The sequence below is a fragment of the Pelodiscus sinensis genome, chromosome 1 (assembly GCF_052426305.1).
Source record: "Pelodiscus sinensis isolate ZL-2025 chromosome 1, ASM5242630v1, whole genome shotgun sequence".
NCBI classification, from domain to species: domain Eukaryota; kingdom Metazoa; phylum Chordata; order Testudines; family Trionychidae; genus Pelodiscus; species Pelodiscus sinensis.
Window position 1 is genome coordinate 50,700,159 of NC_143052.1, and position 26,561 is coordinate 50,726,719.

The window sequence follows — 26,561 nt, forward strand, 5'->3', positions numbered from 1 at the left end:
CAGGGACACTACTCCTATCCCCTGGCTAATAGCACTCCATGGACCCAACCTCCATGACTTGATCTCACTTCCCTTTAAACTCTGTTCTAGTTCTAGTCTTCACAGCCTCCTGCAGAAAGGAGTTCCACAGGTTGACTCTTTGCTTTGTGAAGAACAACTTTCTGTTACTAGTTTGAAGCCTGCTACCCATTCTTTTCCTTTGGTGTCCTCTAGTCCTTCTTTATGGGAACTAAAGAAGAACTTTTCTGTATGCACCCTCTCCACCCAACTCCTGCTTTTAGAGACCTCTATCCTGTCCCCCCTCCGTCTCCTCTTTTCTAAGCTGAAAAGTCCCAGTCTCTTTAGCCTCTCTTCATATGGGACCTGGTTCCCAACCCCTGATCATTTTAGTTGCCCTCCCCTCTCCCAGCCTCTCTCTTCCCCTCTTCCACCTCCTTTTCCCAGTCTCCCCCAGTTTTGTTCAATAAAGACAAATTCAAGTTTGGAAGACACGTTATCTTTATTTTGTACATCAAGAAGAGGGGCTAGGGAAGGGTAAGTGGAAGGAGGTGAGGGAGGAATGGGGCACGAGCCCCCGATGGCGAGGACTGGGCTGGCTCTGCGGGCTTCTGGGGGTGGGAGCTCTCCTGCAGCCCCCCAATTACCTCCTCTCCCCAGATGGCAGCCTGTGGCAAGTGTTGCCGGTCTGATGGCCGAGTGGTGTGATGTGCCCAGTGTGGGTACTCCGGGCACTCCAAGCCAAGACTGCTTTGCAAGCGGGGCACCCCTGAGAACTGTCTGTCCGGGGTGGGGGTCGGGACCCTTTAAGCACAGCCCTCGGCTAGCCTGAGACAGCATCTCCACGCTCTAAGTCCTCCTCTGATGCCCTGCCGGCACTGCTTCCGGCCATCCTTAACCCCGGTTCAGGGTCCACTTAATGTGGACATGCTAGTTCAAATTAGCAAAACGCTAATTCAAACTAGTTTTTTAGTCTGGACCGTTAGTTTGAATTAGCTTAGTTCGAATTAACTAATTCTAACTAAGTTAGTTCGAATTAACGTTGTAGTGTAGACGTACCCACAGAGAAGATACAAAATGTTTAACATACTCAGGGCTGAATTAATTATTCTGGGGGCCACCTAGGGCTCTGGGGTGGGGCCAAAAAGGAGGGGTTCAGAGTGTGGGAGGCTGCAGGTTGAGGCAGAAGAGTGGGGGAGGGAGGGAGGTGATGGCGCCAACTGGAGATGCAGGCTCTGGGAGAGGCTAGGAGTGAGGAGTTTGGAATGCAGAAGGAGGGTCGGGACGGGGGCTGGGGAGCAGAAGAGGGTGTGGAGTTTGAGCTCTCGGAGAGGGTTCAGGACAGTGGCAAGAGGTTAAAGTGTGGGTCTGGAAGGGCGTTAGGGTGAAAGAAGGGAGTCATGGCTGGGGCAGAGGGTTGGACTGTGGGGCAATTACCTGGGGCAGCTCCCCTTTGGTGTGGGGGGAAGCAGGTGCCTCAGCATGGGCTGCACTGTCCTGCATTCTGGGCATCGGTCCCCACAGCTTCGTAACAACAGCCATACTGGGTCAGACCAAAGGTCCATCCAGCCCAGTATCCTGTTGGCCAACAGAGGGCATAAGGTAACAACAGGTAACCATCACGTGATCAGCCAATGGGAACTGCAGTGGAGTCTGAAAGTGAGGGCAGCACAGGGATGGAGCTTACCTGTGTTTGTGGCAACACAGCACTAGCCCAGCAGAGCAGATGGCAGCATGCGGAGCTGCCTCCCACTCTGGCCAGGCAGTAACAGATAATGCACAGCGCCCAGGGCTGAAGGGGCCTCGCAAAAAGATCTGGATGTTGGCAGCGTGGAGATCTTTTGTGGGTCCCCCTTAGTCTGGGGCCCTAGGCTACAGCCCCTATATCCCCTTTCTTAATATGGTCCTGAACATACTGCATAATTCCATTTGAAGAGGGGAGCAATGAAGCCCTGCCTATCACAGCAGAGAGATGTTCAGGCCACTAGCTCTCCTTTAGACACTAGAGACTTAAGCTCCTCCCTCTCTTCCTCTAGAAGCTCTTCTATGAATTGTCATACTTTGTCCCTCTTCAGATAGGCACTTCTGTGGAAATAGTGACTTGTAATTTAAAATGTGCATCTGAATACTAATGGAGGAGACTTTTCTAGTGAACGAGTCAAGTTTCTTAGGGGTCCTTCTTCCTTGGGTCATGTTCAGAGGCTCGCGCTGTTTGGATCTTTCATGCACTACTATTGCCACCAGTTACTCTGGGACTGGTGGAAGTAGAAACACTGTAGAGGGAATTGGATGTTTATCAGCTTTCTTGGACGTGGGTGTCAGAGATGCTGCAGTACATCACAGTGTCTTAGCTAGGTCCAGCAACCCCCTGTTGAAAGGCCTGGCAAACCTACCAGATGGGGAAGTAGGGTGTGGGCATGCAGAATAATTTACTGGCAGTAAATTGCGGGATTTTTATTGCACTACCTCTACCAGAACCTCCAAAGTGTCTGCCATGCATCACAAGAGATCTTAGAAGATCAAAAAATCATCCAGATGGCTACTAAAAGAGATAACGGCCTCTTCAGATGGGGAAGGAAGATACTGCTTTGAAATCAACTGAATTTCTGCCTCCTCCTGGTTCTCTTCATATCTCTGATGCTCCTGCTGGAACAGATCATAAGATCAATAAACCTTCTTGAATAGACCTTGTCACGTTATTGGATTTTTGAGGGGAGCCGGGTCACCACCCATGGGGAGTGTTCGCCCCAAAAGTGGTACAAAGGGGGCCATGTGAGGTGTCAAACAAAATCTATCTACTGATTCTGTATATGCCCTTCATATATCTGTATGATGTCTGGGTGTGGAGTTATGAATATGTACTCTGTATGGAGACTGGAAGTTTCTCTGTATGTGGTTGAGCAATGGGCTCAGCCTATGGACATGCTAATTAGCAAGGCTCCAGGGACAATAGGTCTCGTAAGTACCCGAGACCCACCTATAAAGGAATCTAGGTGCCTGGTCAGAAACCATGTGACTGTCTCCAGCTTGGAAGAAGCCATGAAGGAGATATAAATAGGCCATGTGGCCAACTCCATCTTGGTCTCCAGATCTGCTCCTGACCCTAGATGCAGCCTTGCAGGGATTCACGAGCTGGGAAGAACTGTGGACCCATCCTGGCATAGGATGTGCATCAAGGACTTTTAAGCCAGCATCTAAAATATCTCTGCTGCAAGCCTGCACCGAGAACTGGGAGATTCGATGCATGTAATGTATGATACTTTAACAACCTTACTCTCATGCTTTACTTTCTTGATGTTAGATTCTAAAGGACTGGCTCAGCGTGATCTTGTGGGTAAGGTCCAGAGTGTAAATTAACCTGGGATCTGTGGCTGGTTTCTTGGAACTGGACAGAACTTGTTCGGGGAAGGTGAGGTTGGGCTCTAAAACCCCTCACCTTTGTATGAGGCCTGGAGCCATCTGGGGCACAGATATTGCTGTGGTGTCGGAGGGGTTTTGCTCATGAGGCTTCAGGCAGGCATCTGAAATGTTCTGTGGGACTGGTTTGTGGCCTATTTGGGGTACTGAGAAAGCATAAGTTAGGGAATCAGCTAGCTATTATGAACTATGTGTATGGCTATACCCTTATGGCTGCCTGTACTGAAGTCTACTTCTTGTCTTGTGCTAAGAAGAGGGAGAGTGGCTCTTTGGGGTCAGCCTCAGATTGGATGACAATTAAGTATAATCAACAACTGAATAACCCTGATCCTTGCAGAGCAATGGGGTTGCCATAATCTATCTTGATTAGGCATCTCAAACGCACGGCCTAAAGGCCATCTATGGTCTGAGCAGTTCTATAATCTGGCTCATGCGCAGCTGCTGGCATGTGAGTCCCTGTGGCCATGGGGAAGGGTGACAGTATCTTTCTCCCAAGTGCAGCCCCTGCTGTGCTGCCACCCCAGCTCTTCTTCCCCTGTCCCACCCATCGCACCCATTTCCTTAAGCCCCTCCCTCGAGAGACACAACCTCAGGGATTACCGGGGGGCCTGGTGCAGGGCAGCAGTGGATCAGGTCCCCTTGTACTCACTATGGTGACAGGAGATGCAATGAAGTGGAGCAATGCAGCAGCCTCTGCTCTGCTCCACCGCCCGCTCCCAGCCTAGCCCAGTCACTCCACTTTGCCACGGTAGCAGGAAGCAAAGCACCCCAGTCCTAGGACGGGCTGGCTTGGGAGATGTTAGCAGAGTTGAGCAGGCTGCTGCATAGCCCTACTTCCCTACGGCTTCTGCTGCCATGGTGAGTGTTGGAGGGGCAGCCCCTAGCTTGCCCAAGGTCCCACTGGCTAACCTGAGTATGGGGGATCATTCCATCCATAAGACAGCAGGGGTAGCCACCACAGTGCCCCCAAAGCATGGGGTCCAGGGTGTTGTTTGCACCAAATCATCCTATGAATTGGACGGCTCTGTACACACCTCCCCCCAGGCTACAGGCACATGCCAGCAGTGACACAGAGCCCCATCCACAAGCCCCTCTAGCCCCACTGAGCTACTGGCGGTGGTGCTGGAGCCCCCTTAAAGGGGGTTACGTAGCCTGGGTGCAATAGGCAGGATGAGAGGACGCATAGGTGGGGATGCAGGCCAACAGGTGGGGCTGGGAGCCGTATGGGGGGCAACACTTGGAGACCTTCCCCAGTGCCCTGCCAGAAAGGGGAGCCTACTGGTGCACTTGGAGGATTTGAGAACTGGCACTTAGGTAACACTAAGTTTGAGCCATGTTCTAGATGGGGGTGGGGAGCCTAAGACCCGGGGGGCAGATGCAGGTTCCAGCTTGCCTGGATCTGGTCCCTGAGGCTCAGGGCTCCCCCCACCCTTGGGGGCCCACACTGGCATGGGGTGGGGGGGGGGGTTGTGTCTCACTTGTGTGCTGCCCCTGATTGATTTTTCTGAGGATTAATAGCCCTGACCCAAAAAAGGTTTCCCACCCCTATTCTAGATCAAATCAGTTATCTCCAACTTGTCTGCAGAGGAGAAGCAACAAGAAAAAAAAACCACATGAAAAGAAACACTGAACCAAGATGTTAGTCGTTAGTCTTGTGGCACCTTAGTCTCTGTCTATACTGCATCATTTTTCTGGAAGAAGAAATGCAAATGGAGCACTCGTCTGCCTATCTCGTGCTCTCATTTGCATATTCTCTTCTGATCCTTTTTGTGGAAGAGGTTTTTGCACAAAAAAGCACTGTATAGATGGTGCCTTTTTGCGCAAAAAACCCCTTTTGCACAAGAACTCTTATTCCTCAAAAAATGAGGAAAAAGTGTTCTTGCGCAAAAACCTCTTCTGCAAAAAGGATCAGAATATGCAAATGAGAGCATGAGATAGGCAAATGAGCGCTCCATTTGCATTTCCTCTTCCAGAAAAATGATGCAGTGTAGACGGAGCCTTAGAGATTAACCAAAAAAGATATGTAGTATCATGAGGTTTCATGGGCAAAACTCACTTCTTCAGCTGAGCTAGAAGCTGGACTGGAAATAACAGGGACCCAGAACCTATACCAGAAAAAAAAAGGGTAGAGGAAAAAAAGTTTCTGGCAGCAGTACTGGTGGTAACAAGGCTAACTGAGTGAGCTGGATGTGTCCCATACTTAGATTTTGATGTAAATAAGGTGTTACATGCATCGAGGGCTGGCTTTATAATGTGACATCCAGTTAATGTCTTTGTTCAAGCCAAAGGAACCAGTGTCAGATTGCATATGAAGATCAATTCTGCATTCTCTATAATTGGCTTGTGAAATTCCTTTGTTGAATAGCTACTCTTAAATCCATGGCTGAGTGCCCAGGCAGGTTAAAATGTACAGCCGGGGTGGCCAAAACTGTGGCACTCAAGCCACATGCGGCTCTTTGCTCATAGAAATGCAGCTTTTTAGTGTTACCATGCGTCCAGTTTTTCCCAGACATGTCCTGGTTTTCCTGTCTTCTTTAAAACACAAAAAATGTCTGGGATTGAGGGAGGGGGCGGCGGCACCTGCCTCCAAGGGGAACATTCGACTGTCTTTTGGAGCCATGTGCCTGGACAGTTCACGGCCGCTCTGTGCATGCGCCCCAGAGCCTGGAGGAAAAAGCGCTTGGCTGCAGCGGCAGCTCCCGTGAAACCCAGGATATTAATAAAAGAATCTGGGGCTGCCTGGCTCTGAGGGAGGGGTGAGTAGCTAGTATTGCTAGATGGTGGTCAGTTCAAACTGATGCATGACTGATTGCTGGCCTGGTGATATTGGGAAGGGAGCCCTCCCAGGAGCAGCGAGCTCGGGGCTGTATTTCTATACCTGTGGTGGATGGGTCAGGGGAGAGCGGCAGTGAGGGTGAAAAACTGCATGGCCCCAGATCCCTCTGCCCAACTCTCTCTCTCTTTTTGCTATTTCGAAATAGCGCGTCCACACTGAGTGGATGCTGAATCGCATTTAAGGCCAGCTGGAACCAGGTCTGGAAGGGCATCAGGTCAGGAGTTACTTTCTGAGGCCTGTGCTTAAAGGGACACCTCCTGGACAGCCAGTTCTCAGGTTTCCCTGCTTGCTTGCATACCTCGATATGGGACAGCAAAGCATTTTTGTCTCTGTGTGCTCTGGTTGCCCTCACTCAGGACACCACAGCATGCTGCAACATGGACCCAGAGCTGCCTCTGGGCACTCCAGTGCTTCTTGTAGACACTTTGCTACGAGCCTGGCTGCACTTTCTGCAGGCTGCCATCTAGGAGGTCCATCGGGGGCTTTCAGTATCCAGGAAGCCCTGCAAGAGAGCATCCACCCTGAGGAAGACTAAGAGCTCCCCTGGTCTGCCCCACTGGGGGCTTGTGCCTCATTCCTCCCTCACTTCCTTCCACTTACCCCTCCCTAACCCCGCTTCCTGATGTCAAATAAAATACATGTATTTTCATTAACACAAACTCTCTTTATTTAACAAAACGGGGTGGGGAGGGGGGGAGATGAAACTGGTGACACCAGGGAAAGGAGGCAGGAGAGGGGAGAAGAGAGGGTGGGAGAGGGGAGGGGGAAACCTAGGAGGAGGGAGCTGGAAGGAGGAAGAAGGGGGAGAGGAAACTCAGGGTTGGGGGTCTCGACGGACCAACTTGATTTTTATGCAAACCTGCTCCTGGGTTCGCATGTGGCCTTTAGTGGCCAAGCTGGCAGCTATCCTGCCATAGACGGCCACATTCCTCCATCTAGTGCAGAGATCATGGACGTTGGGTGCATCCCCCCCAAACCTGAATAAGGTCCATGATCGCCACCCTAGACCAGGAAGACGCCCGCCTTCTCCAAGCCCTGGCAGGCTCCTGGGAGCTGGCAGACTGCTCCTGGGGAGTGGTGGAGGGCTGGCTGCCAGTGGCTTGCTGGCTCATGTTTTGGGGCCACTGGGTCGGGGCAGTGACTGCTGGCTCTGGGCTGCCAGGCTTGGAGCTGGCACAGGCACTGTGGCCAGAGTCTACCCCTTTAAGTGCTCCGGGGGGAAGGGAGAGGAGTGTTCTTGGTTGAGGCTGGAGGGGCCACCAGGGCACCCTGCGAAGGCTGGAGGCCCCCTATTTCGATATAAGTGTCTACACAGCCCTTATTTCGAAATAGCTATTTCAAATTTGGCATTATTCCTCATGAAATGAGGTTTATCAAATTCGAATTAAGCGCTCCGCTATTTCGAATTAATCTCAAAATAGCGGTTTGGCTGTGTAGACACTAGTAAAGTTATTTCAAAATAACTTTAATGTGTAGACATACCCTAACTGGTTGGCCACCCCTGACCTATAGGTTTATGTATGTTACCATTTCTGATATCTGACTTATGCCCATTTATCCTTTGCCCTTTGTCTCTAGTTTGGCCAATATACATGGCAGAGGGGCATTGCTGGCACTTGATGGCATACATTACATTAGAGGATGTGCAGGATGAGTTCAGACCTCTGAGGGGTAGATGCTAAAGCTATTGGTGGATCTTGAGCAATTACCACTGGTTTTGGGAGCTCAGAACAGCAGGTCTCATTCTCTAAAAATACCAAACAGAGAGTTTATGGCCAAGGAGTGAGCCTTGTCAGTAGTAAGTAGCAAGTGACATGCATCTGACAAAGTGGGTCTTTGCCCACGAAAGCTTATGCTCCAATACATCTTAGTCAGTCTATAAGGTGCCACAGGACTCCTTGTCACTTTTGCAGATCCAGTACTTGGATCCAAACATAGCCTGGTGAGTATTCAACAAAGTGAATGGTTCCAATATACATGGACAGCCAAAATAATCCAGTCTTGCTTTCATGAAGTTAATGTGCATCAGAAATGGAATCCACGTGGATAATCTTTCAAAAAAAAGAACTAGGGGACTTCTGGTGGGATTTTCAAATAATTTTAATAGGAATTGGGCATCTAAATCTCTTAGGCAGGGATGATAATCTCAGTCTCAACTAAACTGAAAGGTAATAATTACAACTTATTAAAAGAACTTCTTTTACTCAGTCCTTATTTCACCTGTGGAACTCATTGCCACACTATAAAATTGAAACCAAGAGCTTAGCAAGTTTTAAAGGAGTATATATTTCTATGTATCATAAGAACATCTGCATTTACTTTAGAAAGGGATAAAAAAGTGAGAAATATAAACCCTCATGCTTCAGGGTATATACTGACTGATGTGGATTAGAAGAAAACTTCCACTACCAGTGGTCCATAGTTTATTTTGTAAACTTCTGCTCTGAAGGGTTTGGTCTTAGGGACTGTCTTACAGATTGTCTTCTTGTGTGGTACTCTGGACACTGATATCAGCTGAGGTGCCTATGCCAACATCTCCTTCATTTATATAGGAAGAGGGTGATGACAGGAGCTTTCTGGTGAGTGGCTCTCTATTTTGGAACTTGCTCCTCCCAACTAGAGCTAAAGTCCTTCTGTAAGTCCTGCTGGATCTATTCTCCCAAGATGGGACAGTAGAATCCAAATTTGTAGTGATAGGGGAAGTAAAGTTCATATCAGGTTGCACATATCTATGAGGTAAAAGGAAATGAACATGCCTGATCTGTGCTTCTTCCTGTCATCATTCTAGTCATTCCCCTCACCATGTCAACCCTGAGATAAATAAGTCAAGACTGAAGTAAACCTAGACTGATGAGAAAATGTACCTTATTTCTGGCCAAACAACTTCTCTTTTTAATGATCTGATGGCATCAACATGGACTTGGGGTGTGTCTAAAACTACATGGCTCCGTTGACGGAGACATGTAGTCTAGACGTACCCTTGGTGATCAGACTGTTGATATTGCTCTTTAGTGTACGCAAGCATATGGAGAAGTCACGTGTATTGCAACAAATCTAACTTCTCATAATTTACATTTATGCCTAATCTGCCCATCTCATGTGATGATTCTGTCATAGATGTTTACTGTTTGAGTCCTGACTCATAATCAGTTGTCAATTACATAGGATTTAATAAGAAAATATTTAATTTACTAACTGCAAGATCCTATTAAATGGAATATCAACAATTCAAGCAACAGAATTAGTTAAAACATCATCAACAATAATTGACTAATTTTTTTAGGAAGAAGACAAGTCTACAAATATAAAATCTGGCTCAGCCTTATTTTTCCATGCAAGTCAGATTATTTAAATTCATGAATAATGGATACATCTTTTTATGATGTCTCATTGCCTTTCATAGTACAAGAAGACTAGCATTATGCAAATTTAATGTCTTGAAAATGGTCTTGTCAAATAAGCATCATTTTGTATTTTCTGTTAATGTAATTGACAAAACACTCAATACTACTGATTGTCTTTTCTTGTAAACCACTTATTTTATAGGCATAAACAGCTGTGTTTATGCTTCTATGAATTTCCGATTTCATTATGACGTTGTCACCATGCTGTGAAAGAGTAATAGGCAGAGTCCTAGACACTCTAGTTACCAGATGGCAAAAGCATTTCTTTAGTAATAAAGGTATAATTCAATCAACATTGGTACATTTCTAATAGTGCAGGAAGGTTTCTTTTTTTTTCTTTAGTTGATCCTGTGTGGATTTAACAAGTTAATCTGAATGCATGTAACTCTTGATTTACATAATATTACCTGTCCTTAAAGCTTTAAGCAGATGTCATCAGTTAACCATTCGAGACATACCCTTTGAGGTCCTGAGCAAGCTCAACTTCCTTTGAAGACTTCTATGGGACCATTGCAGCTGCCCTAAAGTTAAACTAGGGGGAATTTCATCCACCAATGGCTTCAAAATCAGGGAAGTGGTAAGGTGATTCATAGCAACCACTGCACAAAGGATGTGTCCCATGAGATCCTATTCTTCACTCTGTTACACAAGTTTTACACCAATATAACTTGACTTACTACAGCAGGGTTCCACTATAAATCTGGTTTAACAGAGTCAAGAATCCATCCATTTTTGTCTAAGAGTTTGTGCTATACAGTTGTTATTCATCACTAAAAATATACCAAACCTCCTCTATAGGTGAACAGATACATTTCCCAGTATTATTGCTCTTTTGTGCCCAAAGCAGCCAGTTAAATTTTGGAACCCTGAGGATGCTCCAGCTGGACACAGAAATAGAGTGTTAGTATAGTGTGTAATGCTGTCTTGTTTATTTATAAGGAACTAAAAGATGTACCCTGTGTTGCTCAGGTCCTTAATTCAATTAATTTTCTTTTTTTTTGGAAAATAAAATGAAAATGTACATGCTTAATTTTACTCATTGCTCTGAAGTGGGGTTGGGTTGGGGACGAGGGGATCAATATGCAGGCTGTTCCAGGGAGACAGGACAACCAAGGCCTTCTCTCACTGTAACAGGTTGGGGTCAGATGAGAAGTTCCTCTCTATGGCTGCTGCAGCTGCAGCGGGCATAGCTGGGGAAGGAATGCATGTCCTCCAGGGGCAGGTCCGAGTTTGTCTGTCCCCCGGACACTCTAGCCAAAGTGAGAAAAGCAGCAAACTGTTGACTTTCTCCTCACTCCCTGATGAAGGGGAATATCCAGAGATGTCCCTGTAGAAATGTAGGGGACAGATTTCCTAAAGGATGCCTGGTGGGTGAGAGCTCAGGGCTGATGCAGTGCCGGATGTGGGGGAGCACACTCCCAGCTATCCCCTTTCACCTGCCTGGTGATTCTCTCTCTTTTCTTTATGGTTTTCTGAGAAGCTATCCCATTCCAGACACATCCCATGTTCCTGGCACAACCAAACTGTTATGTTGTTTTAAATTATAAGAGGAAGCTGTATACCAAATTTAGTGGTCCTAGATCTTACTGTTTAGGAGTTCTCGAACAAACAGACAAACTCTCTCGAATATATAGTTGATGCACAAAGCCCTGCTCCTTAAACACAGGGGGAACCAAAATCATAAGAAACTATTTCTTAGCTTAGCAGTGCCAAGACTCTTTAGACAAAAGAACCAAAAGCTGTCTCTCTTGCCTCTTCCATGGCCACACTATGCTCACAAGATCTGAGGAAGTGGGTCTGGCCCACGAAAGCTCACTTAATAAACCATCTTGTTAGTCTTTAAAGTGCTACATTGTCCTGCATTTTGCTTCAAGCTACTACTTGGTTTTCTTGCTTTTTGCCTCTGTCTCTCTCTGTGGCTATGTCTACACTGGCATGATTTTCCGAAAATGCTTTTAACGGAAAACTTTTCCGTTAAAAGCATTTTTGGAAAAGCACGTCTAGATTGGCAGGATGCTTTTCTGCAAAAGCACTTTTTGCGGAAAAGTGTCTGTGGCCAATCTAGACGCGGTTTTCCGCAAAAAAGCCCTGATCGCCATTTTCGCGATCGGGGCTTTTTTGCGGAAAACAGTACTGTGCTGTCTACACTGGCCCTTTTTAGCAAAAGTCTTTCGGAAAAAGACTTTTGCCCGAACAGGAGCAGCATAGTATTTCCGGAAAAGCACTGACAATCTTACATGAGATCGTCAGTGCTTTTGCGGAAATTCAAGCGGCCAGTGTAGACAGCTGGCAAGTTTTTCCGCAAAAGCAGATGATTTTGCGGAAAAACTTGCCAGTCTAGACACAGCCTGTGTGTATTCTTGTGAGTCCCTAATGTTTGTGTGTTCACTATGATCCCCACCATACAAATATCTGGATAATATACAATACCCAGTGCATCTCCTAACCTACATGGTGCTAGCTTTTGCGCAGACTCTTTTAGGTCTTGTTTTGAGTGAAGCGTCTTAGAGCTACTTGTAAGACACGCCCATCAAAGAACAAGTTTACTTATCAGCTTGAACAAGGTTTTAACTCAGCCTATAATAAAGTTTAGCGCAGCTCCCAACAACTCACTCACCTTCCAGATCTTTGCTTCCCCCATTATCTTTAAGTGGCCTAAAATAGCGATACCCCACAACTCATCCCAAATAGAAAGAAAATAATGAACAGAACAAATTACAAATCATGCAAGTTTAACTGTTCACATATATAATGTCTGTGTTAATAAGAACTATTAACTATAAATATTCTTATTCCAATCCAAATCTCTTTGGGACTCTGCTCTCTGATAGACTTTCTTTGACCTACCAAGGAAGGACCCCTTTCAATCAACTCTGAAGAATGAATGTTGCTTCTGTAGAATTTGCTATCTAATACAGGCAATGTCCATTCTATTTGAATAGGACACTCAAGGTAAGGGGGTGCTCTTACCAATATGTGCTGCATAGGGCACCACAGTATTTGGGGGGGACCATTCCTCTGCTGGATGGGAGGGACTGTATTCCAATCAAGTAGATAAGAGTGGGAAGCTAAATGTGCCAGCATGGTGCATTCAGGGTTCTCCGTGCTGGTGATGGGTCTCTGGGAAGAATGGGGGCCTGGATAAGGGAAGTGACAGATTCACCTGTGAGTCTCAGTCTCTCCCCAACTCCTCTAATTCAGTGAGAGTAGGGCCAGCAGCCAGGTTGCATGCTGACCACAATAACATTATCATATTCTTTCCTTTATCATATCTACCTCTTCTGCCAGAGTTCTTCTTCTACACCAAACCCCTGCCCACACCTGCAAAGTGAAGGCTAGCTCTGGTCCTCCCCCCGAATGTCCCAGCCCCTCCCAGCACAGAGCTCAGCCCCACCATGGAGGGAGGGTGTAGGTGCAGGTGTTAGCTGTCTGCATATGTACTGAGAGACTGAGTCATTTCAACAGCAGCCAGCCTGCCAGAGCATCCATCTGTTCTGCTCCAACTCAGTGACTGCATGCAGACTGCGGCTGCTGCAGAACGAGTGTGACATGCAGCACAACATTCATCATCAGCATGGACAGGGAGTCCCCTCTGTACTCCTTGCCAAGTGGAGCCCAGCCCCAGACAACCCCCCAATGCTGAGTGCACCAACTCCTCACACCCACTCTGACAAAAAACTTGTTTTAGAGGAAACGTTGACAATATATACAAACCCCAAAATGGCAATTTTTGGGGATCTTATTCAACTGCTAGGAAAATCTGACACAGTAATATCTCTGAAGTGTAAGTGAAAATTAAATAAATACATTGCCACAATTTGGGACCAAGAATTCAAAATGAACTGATCATGCTAAGGAGTGGTAAAGTGAGAGACAAAACTGTTCATCAGTTTCTTTGGCAAAATACTGTGCCATAATTCTAGATTGCATTCCAGACGTGTCATCAACAACAGATGTCATTACAGTGAGATTTGTTGACATTAGTGATTCAGCACAGATTACACTTAAGGAATCATCACATTTTTAGAAATACAGAACACTACAGGTTTTGGAATTCTTCAAGCTCTTCTTGATGAATGAAAATGAATGTGGCTCTCTGCACTGCGGGGGGAGGCTTGGTACGCACTGCCTCCACCCCCAGTAAAATCTCTCAGCTCCCATTGGCCAGTTTGCATGAAAGGGAAAAGTTAATTTTTATACCTGTGTCTCTCAGAAAATATCACACAGGATCTTATTAAATGTGAAAGGCACAGTATGACCATCATTTACAACTGTACTTACAGAGAAACCTTACTTCTTGGATTTGCTTTTGCTGCCTTCACATTTTTTTTGCTCTGGCTTTTTACTAGAGAAATGGAATAAAAAGTGCCATATGTCAGTTCCACCTGTCAATTATTAACTCAAGAGTCACAGTATTTATCTTAATATTGCATCATTTTACATTCTGATATAAAAATTACAAGGAAATGTTATTCTTGTAGTTAGAATGTTATGTGTTGAACTTCATTTCTTAGTTTCACAGCTAGAGTAGAAGATAAAGAAGAAATTTAAGTAAAAAATGGTTATTCATCTTTTGTATCTGTTGTTCTTTGAAAGGTGTTGTTTGTGGTTGATTCCAATCAGGTGTGTGTACATGCATGCCCAGTAGCTGGAAGATTTTACCCCTAGAAGCTAGCTATGGGGTCAGCCTGAGTACCCCCTGCAGTGGTGCCCATAGCGCGCCCAATTTAGGGCCCTGTCAACTCCACCCTCTTCAGTTCCTTCATGTTAGCTACTCCAACAGAGGGGAAGGAGGGTTGGTATTGAAATTGACATAAACAACACATCTCAAAGAACTATAGTTCCAAAAGGTTAAGTAACCATTTTATCTTCTTTGAGTGCTTGTTCATGTGCATTCCAATCTGGTTACTCACAAGCTCAAGTCTAAGAGGTGGGGTAAGAGTTCTGCACTGACTGCCCAAAGGCTGCATCAGATCTCCACTACTGTGTAATTGTGTAGTGCTCAGCAAAGGTATGTATTGGGGACCAGGTTGCAGCCCTACAGATCTTCTGAGTGGGCATCGGGTGAGGAACCCTGTGGAGGCCTGGACAATGGTAGAGTGTACCATGACCAGGAGCGGAGGCATATCCATGAGGCCATAGCATTCTGAGATACAGGATACTATCCATGAAGAGATGCATTGAGATGATACAGGTTTGTCCTTCAATCTGTCTGCCACTACCACAAACAACTGAGGTGACTTCCTGAATAGACTTGTTCTGTCAAGGCAAAAAGCCAATGTTCTATCCATATCAAAGGAATGGAGAACCTGTTCTCCAGCACTAGAGTGCAGTTTAGGGTAAAACACCTAGAAAGAAAGAAAGATGTCTTGACTCGTATGGAAACTGGAGACCACCTTTGGCAAGAAGGCTGGATGCGGGCAGAGTTGCACCTTGTCCTTCTAGAAGATTGTATTATGAGGGCCCTCAGCTCAGATATCTTTCTAGCAGAAAAACACTGAATAAGAAAGGTAGAGCAGGTAGAAAGTGGCCAAAGTTTTGAATGGGGGCCCCATGAGATTGGATAGAACTAAGTTAAGGGAAGGACTGGTTGGTGAATGTGAGGGTAGAATCTGTCCAGGCCCTTTAGGAATCGGCAAACTATTTCACGAGGCATACCTGCGCCAGTCAACAAAGGCTTCCTTGTCGACAGTGGCGCGTCCAGACTACCCCATCTGCCGACAAACAGCTGATCATCAGTTGGTCGGCAGAGTGCGGCAGCCATTTAAATTTAAATGAAGCTGCGATTATTTAAATCGCGGCTTCATTTCCCTCTGCCGATCAGCCTAATCTACATGGCTCCATCGACGGAGCCATGTAGTTTAGACACACCCACAATGTCCTGACAGGTATGACTTGAAAGCCTAACAAGCTAGCCAAACTGCCCTTAGCTCCATGACATTGATGTGTACCATTAGACCAGCTAGAGACCAAAGACCCTTAGTTTTGAGGTCCTCCAGATGGGTGCCCCATCCCAATTTTGAGGCATCCGTGACCACCATTTTGTGGTGTCACAAAGGGAAACCCTAAGCAGACTTTCTGTGGGTCTAACCAACAGGTCAGGGAATCAAGAACTGGGTGAGGCAGAGTCACTATCATGTCTAAAGCATTCCTGGTAGGGCGATAGACCACTGCAGCTGTGGCTGGCATCAGTCTGAGTCTGAGCCTGGCATGTCACACCACAGACACACAGGCAGACATGTGGCCGGGTATCTCAAAGCAGTTCCTCACTGTAGTAGTCAGGAACTGTTAGAGACTTTCAATGAGATCAGATAGGAGCTTGAACCTTGAGTGTGGCATGTGTTGAGTCCAGGACTGCTCCTATAAACTCTATTCTCAGAACTAGCATAGCAACAGCGTGCACTTTGCTTTGTTCACAAGAAGAATTATATCATTGAAGATGGTCCTGATAAATGCAAGGCAAGCCACTGGCCGATGAGCTTGGAGCAAGCTTTGATCAGCCAGTTGTCAAGGTACGGGAACACTTGTATGTGATGTCTGCAAAAGAAAACTGCTACCACTGTCATGCATTTGATGAATACACAGGGAGTTGCTGATAGACCGAAGAGAAGTACTGTGAACTAGAGGGTGCCACTCACCACAAATTTAGAATTTCCTGTGTGGCTGAACAATCACTATATGAAAATACATGTCCTTTAAGTTGTGGGTAGCATACCAGTCTGCCAGATCCAATGACAGGCTAATGGAGGCCATGCAGAACTTGGATTTCTCTATGGATTTGTTGAGTTCTCACAGGTCTAGGACTGGTCTGAGACTCCCCTTGGCTTTCAGTATTAGGAAATACCAAGAGTAAAACTCCTTGCTGCTGTGCACCTGAGGAGCCTCCTCCACTTCCCCCAATTGTAGAAGTGATTGCACCTTCTGCATTAGGAGTTCCTTGTGAGAAAGGAGGGAACTGAAGAGAGACAGGAAAGGGGGTGATTAAGAATTGGATAGAGTATCCCGTCTACCGTGTTGAAAACTCAATGCTCCGTAGTGATACTGGACCGTGCATGGTAGAAAGGGAATAGTCGGGAGGAAAAGGTAAATGGGGGTGGATGTACTGGCAAGTGTGGTGTGCTGTCCCTAACCGTGCCTTCAAAAGGCAGGCTTTGGCCCTGGAAGGGGCTTCAGGTGGCCTGAGTTTTGCCCCGAGGGCTGATGTGACTTCTTTCTGCCACTTCAGTTTCTCTTCCTAGAGCCATCTTGATAGCTCTGCTGTGGGAAATACTGTTGAGGCTGTGGTTGGAAGTGCCCACATTGGGTAGAAAGGGTAGAAAGGCACAGGGACCCTAGGGTAGTCCTGCAGTCTTTTAGGCTGTTGAGACTCTTCGGCTACGACTACACTGGCATGAATTTCCGGAAATGCTTTTAACAGAAAAGTTTTCCGTTAAAAGCATTTTCGGAAAAGCGCGTCTAGATTGGCAGGACGCTTTTCTGCAAAAGCACTTTTTGCGGAAAAGCGTCTGTGGCCAATCTAGACACGCTTTTCCGCAAAAAAGCCCCGATCGCCATTTTCGCAATTGGAAAACAAATCTCTGCTGTCTACACTGGCCCTTTTGCGCAAAAGTTTTTTGGAAAAAGACTTTTGCCCGAACAGGAGCAGCATAGTATTTCCGCAAAAGCACTGACAATCTTACTTGAGATCGTCAGTGCTTTTGCGGAAATTCAAGCGGCCAGTGTAGACAGCTGGCAAGTTTTTCCGGAAAAGCGACTGCTTTTCTGGAAAAAGTGGCCAGTCTAGACACAGCCTTCATGTTCTCTGAGAATAAGCCCTCTTTGAATGGCAAATTCTATATTGTTTGTTGGACTTATAGGGGAGGCCTGAGACTTGCAACCAAGACTCTTACACATGGGAATTCCAGTGACCATCATCCTAGTAGCAGCATCAGCAGAGTCTAACGCTGCCTGTAGGGACACTCTGGAGATGAGTCTCCCTTCTTCAAGCAAAGCTAAAAACTTGGCCCTGGAGTCCAACGGGAGGAGCTCTATGAACTTGGCCATTGCTGAACAGATGTTGTAGGAGCAGGTGGAGGAGTACCTGCTGACAATGGCCTGCTGGTTTGTGATTTGCAATTGTAAGCTCCTGACAGAAAAGGACTAGGCATTTTAGCCTCTCTGTTTTTAAGGCAGGTCCCCTGAAGCCACTCTCTTTCCCTCTGATTAGCAGCATCTACTACGAGGAAGTTTAGTTGCATCTGAGCGTAAAGGGGACAAAGTATCATCTCCTACTCCTTGGAGGGAACAAAGTATCATCTCTTATTGCATTTGGCTGTAACTCATCAATGTCATGGATGCTGAGATCCCTGGCTCCTGCTCTGACCCTGATGGAAGGCCCAGGAGATCCAAAAGGGCTACTGTGGGGGATTCTGCCATTGCAGTGGCCATTGGGAACAGTGGAGCCATCTACTGTCATTGCTGCAAGGATGACCACTACCTGCTGCTGCTGTACTCCGATCTGTTCAAGTCCGACTCCAATTCGAAGTACAAAACCCAAAGGAGAACTGCACTTCTTGACACAGATTTAACTGAGGTAGGAGATCTGCTGTGGTTCCTGGAAGGGCAGGGAGAGGGAGCTCTAGACAGCATCATCACCAGCTTCCCTTTTGATTGCCTTGGTGGCCTCAGAAGAGGTTAAGGCACCGATGCGGAGAACTGCCTGCATGGCAAAAATAGTGCCAAAAAGCACATCAAGTTCTACACCACATGAAACACATCCCGTATGGAAGGCTAGGGTTGGCACTTTAAAGGCACTGATGAAGAAGACTGTCTGGACTGGGCAGGAGTCAACATGGTCCCAGTGGCGGTCTTGGCATTATGGCCCTACTGTGGTGCTGGCACCATCCAATCCATGGGCATCAAAGCTGGAGATCAGCCTCTGTCCCTCTTTTTCTTCTAGCCTGGAGATTGGGAACAATACTGAGTGCCAACATGGCCCTGAGTGGAGACATGTTGGTTCTGGTCCCTGCTAAAGTTCTTCTTGGCACCATCTCTTTCAACATTGGCACCAGAATCTCTGGGCAAAGGAAGAGGCACTAGGCACCATGTCCACAGTGCCTGGGCTGACTGCAGTCACAGAGCTACTTCCATAAATAAAATTCAAAGAGGTTGCTCCTTCTCTCTTAGGGTATGTCTACACTAGCTCCCTAGTTCGAACTAGGGAGGCTAATGAGGGTGACCAAAATTGTAAATGAAGCATGGGATTGAAATATCCTGCACTTCATTAGCATGTTCTCAGGCGGTCGCCATTTTGGAAATTGACTAGCCTGGATGGAAGAACTGCCCTCATCTACACGCGGCACAGAAGGGTGATTCCGAAATAAACCCTTTACTTCGAATTACCAGTTAAACCTCATGGCACACGGGCAGTTCTTCCGGGCTAGTCAATTTCCAAAATGGCAACCGCCTGGGAACATGCTAATGAAGCGCGGGATATTTAAATCCCATGCTTCATTTGCAATTTCAGTTGCCCTCATTAGCCTCCCTAGTTTGAGCTAGGGGGCTAGTGTAGACAAACCCTTACAGTTCTGGGTCAGAACCCTTTACACATCTTGCAGTTCTTTTAGTGATCCTCACGCAGGCAATTTAAGCCGGAGGAGTGAGGATAATTTTTTGGCATGTTCTTGGTGCACTACTGACAAGCCTTAAAACCCAGGGAAGGAAGCATGCATTAGGAATGGCTTTTGATGAAAGGGGGCGTAATGAACTTATCCTAACACCAACACTAAGAACTACTATAACTATGAACTAACTAATAAGAAATAATGCTTATCTGCTTGCAAGGCAAGGAATGAGCAAGGGGAAGTTCCAGCTACTATCACTTGTGGTAAGAAGGACTGAGGAGATGGCGAGTGCTATATTAGCGCTACTCCAAAGAGATGCCCAGGCTAACCCTATCACTAGCAACCAGGGGAAAAATCTTCTGGCTTCTGTGCTCATGCGCACGCACGCACACACACACCTGATTGGAATGCACATGAACAAGCATTTGAACAACTCATCTTTACGCACCACATGTAGTTTTTCCAGTGCCTAATGGATTCAAAGGATGCGGTGCTTTTTTCTTTTTTTTGTTAGAATAAAAAAATTCTTAGTAGGAAAGTTATATGATTTTGCGCACACATGCATGCGTATATGAGTGCATGTGTGAAAATCTAGTGACCACACAAGACAATGGAGTTCTCTCTGCTCCATCTGAGCACCTAAGAAGCACACAACAAAAAGTGCCATCAAAGACAAGCCATTACTACCCCCGGAAACCTGAAGTCATCTCCTGAATGGGGTGCAAGCAATCTTCAATTTTTATTCAAGCAGAGTGCGGAAAGTTATGACAGCTTCAACTAAGGGTACGTCTACAGTACACATTTCTTTCAAAAGAGAACGTCTAAACAGCAACAACGTTTTTCGAAAAAGTGACAAGCTTTTTCGAAAGAGCGCACCCAGACAATCTGGATGCTCTCTTTCGAAAAAGCCTTGTTTGCGGTCAAGAAAGCCTCTTTTCAAAAGAGCGCTCTCAAAAAAAGGCATTCTTCCTCGTAAAATGAGGTTTACTACTGCTGTTGAAAAAAACGCCGTGTTCTTTCGGTTTAATTTCAAAGAATGCAGCAGCAGTCTAGACACAGGTGAAGTTTTTAAAAAGGCCACTTTAAAAAAAAACAAAAAAACCCTGTAGTCTAGACATAGCCTAAGAGGTAAATCTGGAGAAAAAAGAAACTGATAGGGGTAGTTACTGGATGGCATTTTGGAGTAGGAGAGACTTCCCCCACCCTTCTTACTTCCCGTGGATTTCCTCCATTTCCAGAAGCAGTAGCTATTTTCCTCTCAGTCCCTTTAAATAACATTTTAAAACTTTGATTCCAGCTTCAGTTCTCTCCTGCCTTTTAAAAGAAATAAAAGCTGTTGAACAAAGGGCGCCATTTATGCAGGACTAGGTGGGCAGTAGCCCCCTCCCGAGTTTAAACCCTCTGGATTTCATACTTAAAGCTGCAACAGAAGGACTTCTTAAATGCAACAGAGTTTGAGCTGCTTGCAGTTTTGGATTGGGACAGCGAGTTTGTTATAAAAAGCGGGAGGCAGGCAATTAATAACAGAAGACTGTTCATTCAAGTAATTAAAGATCCTTAAATCACCATGAAAACATTGTCAGGTATTTAAAAGATGGCGGGGGGAGACGGAGTAGCAATGAGTGTTGTGCTGCTGGGATTTAAATTTGGAGCAGTACTGATACACTTTAGATGTTCTTGAAAAAGGGGTAAATAGTGAGGTGGCAAAATTTGCAGATACTACAAAATTACTCTAAATAGTTATGTCCAAAGCTGACTGCAAAGAGTTACAAAAGGATCTTACAAAACTGGGTGACTAGGCAACACAAGGGCAGCTGGAATTCAGTATTGATAAATGCAAAGTAATGCACAGTGGGGGTGGGAAGGCTACCCTCTCATAGACTGCCACCCCGCATGGGCTGGAAGCCAACAGCCCCTTCTCCTACAGCTGCTTCTGCCCAGCGTGAGCCTGCAGATGGCTGGGAGCTAGCAGCCCTTCCTCTGCTGTTGCTTCTCCTCTCTCTTCAGCACGGAGCTGCTGACTCCTAGCCCATGCGGTCTGTAAACAAGCTGCTTGGTAGAGCTTGAGCTACCCCATCCATGGTGCGGGGGCCACTCCAGCCCAGCCGTGATGGACAGGGGTGGGACACTCCAGCCCAGCAGACTGAAACGTCTCTCCCACCCTGTTTAATCAGTTAAATGGTTAAACTTAACATTTAATCAGTTAACTAATTAAATGGGATTTTATATCTCTAAACCAAAAATAAACCCACAATTTCTGAGAATCGTGAGTTGGTTGCACCAGATGCACATACGCACGAATGGGCTGAAGCAAGAGATCTGAAATCTATTTTTTCTCACTGATGCTTGGCAGGCTGGTTCTTGCTCACCTGTTCAGAGTCTAACAGATCACTATTTGTAGGGATAGCAAGGAATTTTCTTCCTGATTAGATTAGCAGTGGGATTTTTTTTGCCTTCCCCTGCAGCATGTGGAAGCCAGGTCACCTGCTAAAATTACAGTATCTGGGTATTTCTCACTTAATCAATTCCCTGCCATTGTGGGGGCAACAAACACTGGTGCATCTCAGGTCTTCCTGTTCTCTGCTTGTGGCACTTCCTATTCTCTAGTTTCCTGTGGTGTCTAGTACTTTGGTATCATTTTGGCTGATGTGTTTAGTGCTGGGTAGTGGTGACCTGTGACAGAAGAGGTCAGACTAGATGATTTGGTGGTCCCTTCTGACCTTAAATTCTATGAATCTATTCCAGAGACTGTTGTATGATCATAGACAAGTCATTGAACCGCACTGCTTCATTTTCCCTTTTAAGAACTGAAAATAATATTAACTTTTTGTCATAAAGCACTTGAAATCTATGTTTGAAACACTCCATATGTATAATAGTGATAGAAATGTAGCCGTCTTAGTCTGGTGTAGCTGAAACAAAATACAGGACTATGTAGCACTTTAAAGACTAACAAAATGGTTTATTAGATGATGAGCTTTCGTGGGCCAGACCCACTTCCTCAGATCAAATAGTGGAAGAAAATAGTCACAGCCATATATACCAAAGGATACAATTAAAAAAAATGAACACATATGAAAAGGACAAATCACATTTCAGAACAGAAGGGGGATGCGGGGGGGGGGGGGGGGGGGAAGGAAGGTGAATGCCTGTGAGTTAATGATATTAGAGGTGATATTAGAAACTTCTACCCTTCCCCATCTCTAATATCATTAACTCACAGGCATTCACCTTCCTCCCCCCCCCCCCCCCCCTCCCCCTTCTGTTCTGAAATGTGATTTGTCCTTTTCATATGTGTTCATTTTTTAAAATTGTATCCTTTGGTATATATGGCTGTGACTATTTTCTTCCACTATTTGATCTGAGGAAGTGGGTCTGGCCCACGAAAACTCATCATCTAATAAACCATCTTCTTAGTCTTTAAAGTGCTACATAGTCCTGTATTTTACTCCATATGTATGGTATTCTACAATACTTCCCATCTATAGCACAGGGATTATTTTTACCATGCAGAGGTGCCAGATGATGTTGATGCTGATGTTTCTGTTATTTCTGAACCTTTCTTCACAGGGTTACTGGATATCTTTTTTGCTGACCATTCGGAGGCTGCCCGTGTAATTCTTAGAATCCTCTCTGAAATCTCACTGCCTAAGGAATATATAATCATGTGCAAAATTAAGCTCTCTTTCATACCTTAACATTGGTTTAGCATTCGTGACATGCTAGTTGCAGTGTTTTCTGAATTTTCTCATATAATTCTGTATGTGTTCACCTGTTGAGCTAAACTGTACATTTTTTCTGATTACTAACTTTCACAGAACACAGCTATTTTTGTGATACTTAAAGCTCCAATTGTATTGACATGATTCTGTTTTCTAATCAAATCTAAATGTAAATCTAGTGACACCTATTTGAGATGATAGCACTGTTACACCAATAACTATGAAGGCAACTTTGCTTTCCATTGCTATAGGCAAGGTCCTTCGCATTTGCTTCACAGATGAAATGATAATCTAAAGAAACTGGCATGTTGACTCTGAATCTAACTCTTACATGAACCTTGAGATGCTGTTCAAAATCTTCCTGTGCAGCCATTTTAGTCTATATATAATCTGTAGGTAACACGGATCTTTCCCTCTCCATGCAGAAAGGAGTGCACTATTGCCTTACACTCAATATCTGTACTTTTTTAGGAATCCGTGCGGGCAGGGCATGGGAGTGAGCAGGAGAAATGGACCTGAATTGGTGGATGCACTTAAACACACACAACACAGCCCAAGCTCAAACGTCCATACCATAATTAAGCGGACCCTTAACCCAAGCCTCTTGAGCCTGATATGGGTAAGTCTCAGGTGTTTTAACTATTGTGCAGACATACCTTAGAGGGTGGGAAGTGAGGGCCAACTAGGGAATACATTGTAATATAGCTCCACTGAGGCTAAGGCAGAAATACTAGCAACCCAGAATCGATTCAGAGGACCAGAACTCCTCAAAATGCCCCTGTGTCCTAGAGGATAAGCAGTGATTTTGGAGGTTCCTAGTATTTGTGAGCTTTCCCCTAGTTTGCTCCACACTGGGGCAAGAATCTCTCAATGGAAGAATTCAGGGAAACTCTGGAAGGAAAAGTTGATGGAGTTTCCTAGTCCTACATTGGCATTTCCTTGCAAGCAGTAGCTGGTCAACACTTGAGCCAATCTGGGGACCCCAGGAGCACCAGAACCTTTGTAGAAGGGAGAGCGCCACAAACATTGGAACTGTGGCCCCACCCTTGCTCCTCCTCTTTCCTCTGTCAGCCCACCCATTGCTCCTCCTCTTCTCCCTGAGGCTTTACCCCCTAGTTAGCCCAGATGATGGAACTGGGTCAAGGAAAGTGTCTAGGATGCTATGGGAAGCACTGGCCCTCCACCTGCCCTGGGGAGAGAAGCCTGAGAGCAACCCCTGGCCTGTCTCTGTCCCCGAGTGTGTTGCCCATGGCAGATGGAGGATTGGCAGGGGTGGAGGTATCCCAATATTAGCTCAGTCTGTCTGGGTTGCTCTAAGGGGGATGAGACGTGCAGGAGGCAGAGCCCTATAGTAATTTAGGACTAAGGCTCAGCTTGGATGTTGCCCTTCTATTTACTTCATACTTTAACATTTTTAACTTAAAGTATATTTAAATACTTAAAGTACTTTTGTTGGTAAAATATTTTGGTCAGGGGGGTGAAAAAACCATCCCTAACTGCCAAAAGTTTCACCAACAAAAGCACTGGTGTGGACAATGTTGTCAGTGGTAGATGCTCTTCTGCTGACAGAGCTACTGCCACTCATCAGGGTGGTTTAATTATGCCAGTGGGACAGCTCTCTCCAACTGGTATAGAGCAGCTACATAGGAGACCTTTCAGTAGCACAGCTGCAGTGGTGCAGCCATGCCATTGAAAGGGTCATAATATACTGTAGACATAGCCTTAGGGTGTGTCTACATTATCAGTCAGCTCAACAAGCAACAATCAATACAGCAGGATCAATTTATTGAGTCTAGTCACCGAGTGCTCTCCCGTGGACTTCAGTACTCCACCAGAACAAGAATAGTAATGGGAGTTGACAGGAGAGCATCAGTTGTTGACTTACTGCAGTTTAGGTACCACTGTAAGCAGATCTAAGTTTGCTGACTTCAGCTATGTATTGTCCAGATTATGAACAGGAGGCTTCCAGGCAACTCTCCAACACTACATTCTACAGGCCATTTTCCTCTGATCGAGGAATATCAAAAGGAAATATACCATCTGCTCAAGAAATTCCCAACCAGAAGTATTCTCCTACCCAAGATCCATAAACCTGGAAATCCTGGATGCCCCATCATCTCAGGCATTGGCACCCATACAGCAGGGTTATCCATCTATGTGGATACTCTCCTCCCACCCTATGCTACCAGCACTTAAATACTATGTCTAAACTACATCCCTCTTTCAAACGAGGGATGTAAATTAGGCAGATTGAAAGTGCAAATGAAGCGGGGATTTAAATATCCCGTGCTTCATTTGCATAATTGCAACACAGCGTTCTTTTGAAAAAGGGTATTTTGAAAGTGAGACCGCCACTCACACCCATTTTGTTTTTGTTTTTTTTAAACCTTTTTCAAAAGATCCTGTACTCCTCACTTTTTGAAATGTACTCCTTATCCTGTACTCCTCAACTTTTGAAAAAGATTTTTTTTTGAAAGAACCACGTCTAGATGGCAGTTTCACTTTCAAAATACCCTTTTTCAAAAGAATGCTGTGACACGATTATGCAAATGAAATGCAGGATATTTAAATCCCCACTTAATTTGCACTTTCAATCTGTCTAATTTACATCCCTCTTTCGAAAGAGGGATGTAGTTTAGACATGCCCCAACACACTGCTGAGTTCTCGAGGAAACTACAGCGCATCAGTAATCTTCCTGAAAACACCATCTTTGACACCATGGATGTAGAAGCTCTCTACACCAATATTCCACATGAGCATGGAATACAAGGTGTCAGAAACAGTATCCCCAGTGATGCCATGGCACAGCTGGTGGCTGAACTATGTGATTTTGTCCTCACACACAGCCATTTCTGATTTGGAGACAATTATACCTTCAAGTCAGCAGTTCTGCTATGGGTATCCACATAGCCCCACAATATGCCAGCATTTTTATGGCTGACCTAGAATGTTTTCTCAGCGTTATTTTGGAATAACTGACATTTTTCAAAATAACAACATGCATATCTGCACTACAAGCCATTATCTCAAAATAATGTCAAGCTGGAGGACTTCTTACTCTGACTCCTGTAACCCTCATTTCATGACGAGAAAGGAAAGTGGAAGGAAGAGTGTTCTTTCTTCAACTTCTTGCTGTGTAGAGAACATCAAAAGCTGAATTAAGCTATTTCAACTTCAGCTACACAATTGATAGAGCTGAAATTGAGTATCTTAATTCAACTTTTGTCCTGCTGTGTAGATGTACCCTAAGGTGCCATAGAGCTACGGATGTTGGGTAATTGGCTAATCATGTAGTCAATACAATTTTTATCAACTACACTATTAGTCGATAAGGGAAGGCACTCAATCCTGGCTCATGCCAGATCAAGGAACTACCCCCTCTGCACTTCTGCAGTTTAAATGTAGTAGAAGCCAGAGTGCAGGCAGCCCGGTTCCTACTACATTTAAACTGCAGAGGTGCAGTAGGGGTAGTTCCTGGACCCAGCACGAGCCAGAATTGAGCCGGGCTTGCTCAGTCCCAGCTCAGGTCCAGGACATAACCTTATTGCACCTCTGCAGTTTAAATGCCCAGCTCTTACTACA

The 26,561-nt window shown here is 45.5% G+C and overlaps 1 protein-coding gene across 9 annotated transcripts in view; it reads right to left on the bottom strand.

The window, feature by feature from the left end:
• Positions 1-496: 496 nt before the first annotated feature.
• Positions 497-26,561, bottom strand: part of LOC102446356 (uncharacterized) — an 87,516-nt gene continuing 61,451 nt past the window's right edge. The window contains exons 10-13 of one of the 9 annotated variants that reach the window (XR_012904030.2): positions 22,763-22,904; positions 13,936-13,999; positions 5,471-5,519; positions 507-2,640 (exon numbers count right to left, since the gene is read on the bottom strand). Coding sequence is in view for 7 of the 9 variants with exons in the window: in XM_075929641.2 (XP_075785756.2) it covers positions 13,945-13,999; positions 22,763-22,904 (197 nt within the window). In the remaining 2 variants the exon portion in view is untranslated. Of the gene's footprint in view, positions 2,644-5,470; positions 5,520-7,745; positions 9,062-13,935; positions 14,000-22,762; positions 22,905-26,561 lie in introns of those variants that run through there. The other 8 variants (XR_012904027.2, XM_075929641.2, XM_075929645.2 and 5 more) reach the window with 8 other exon arrangements.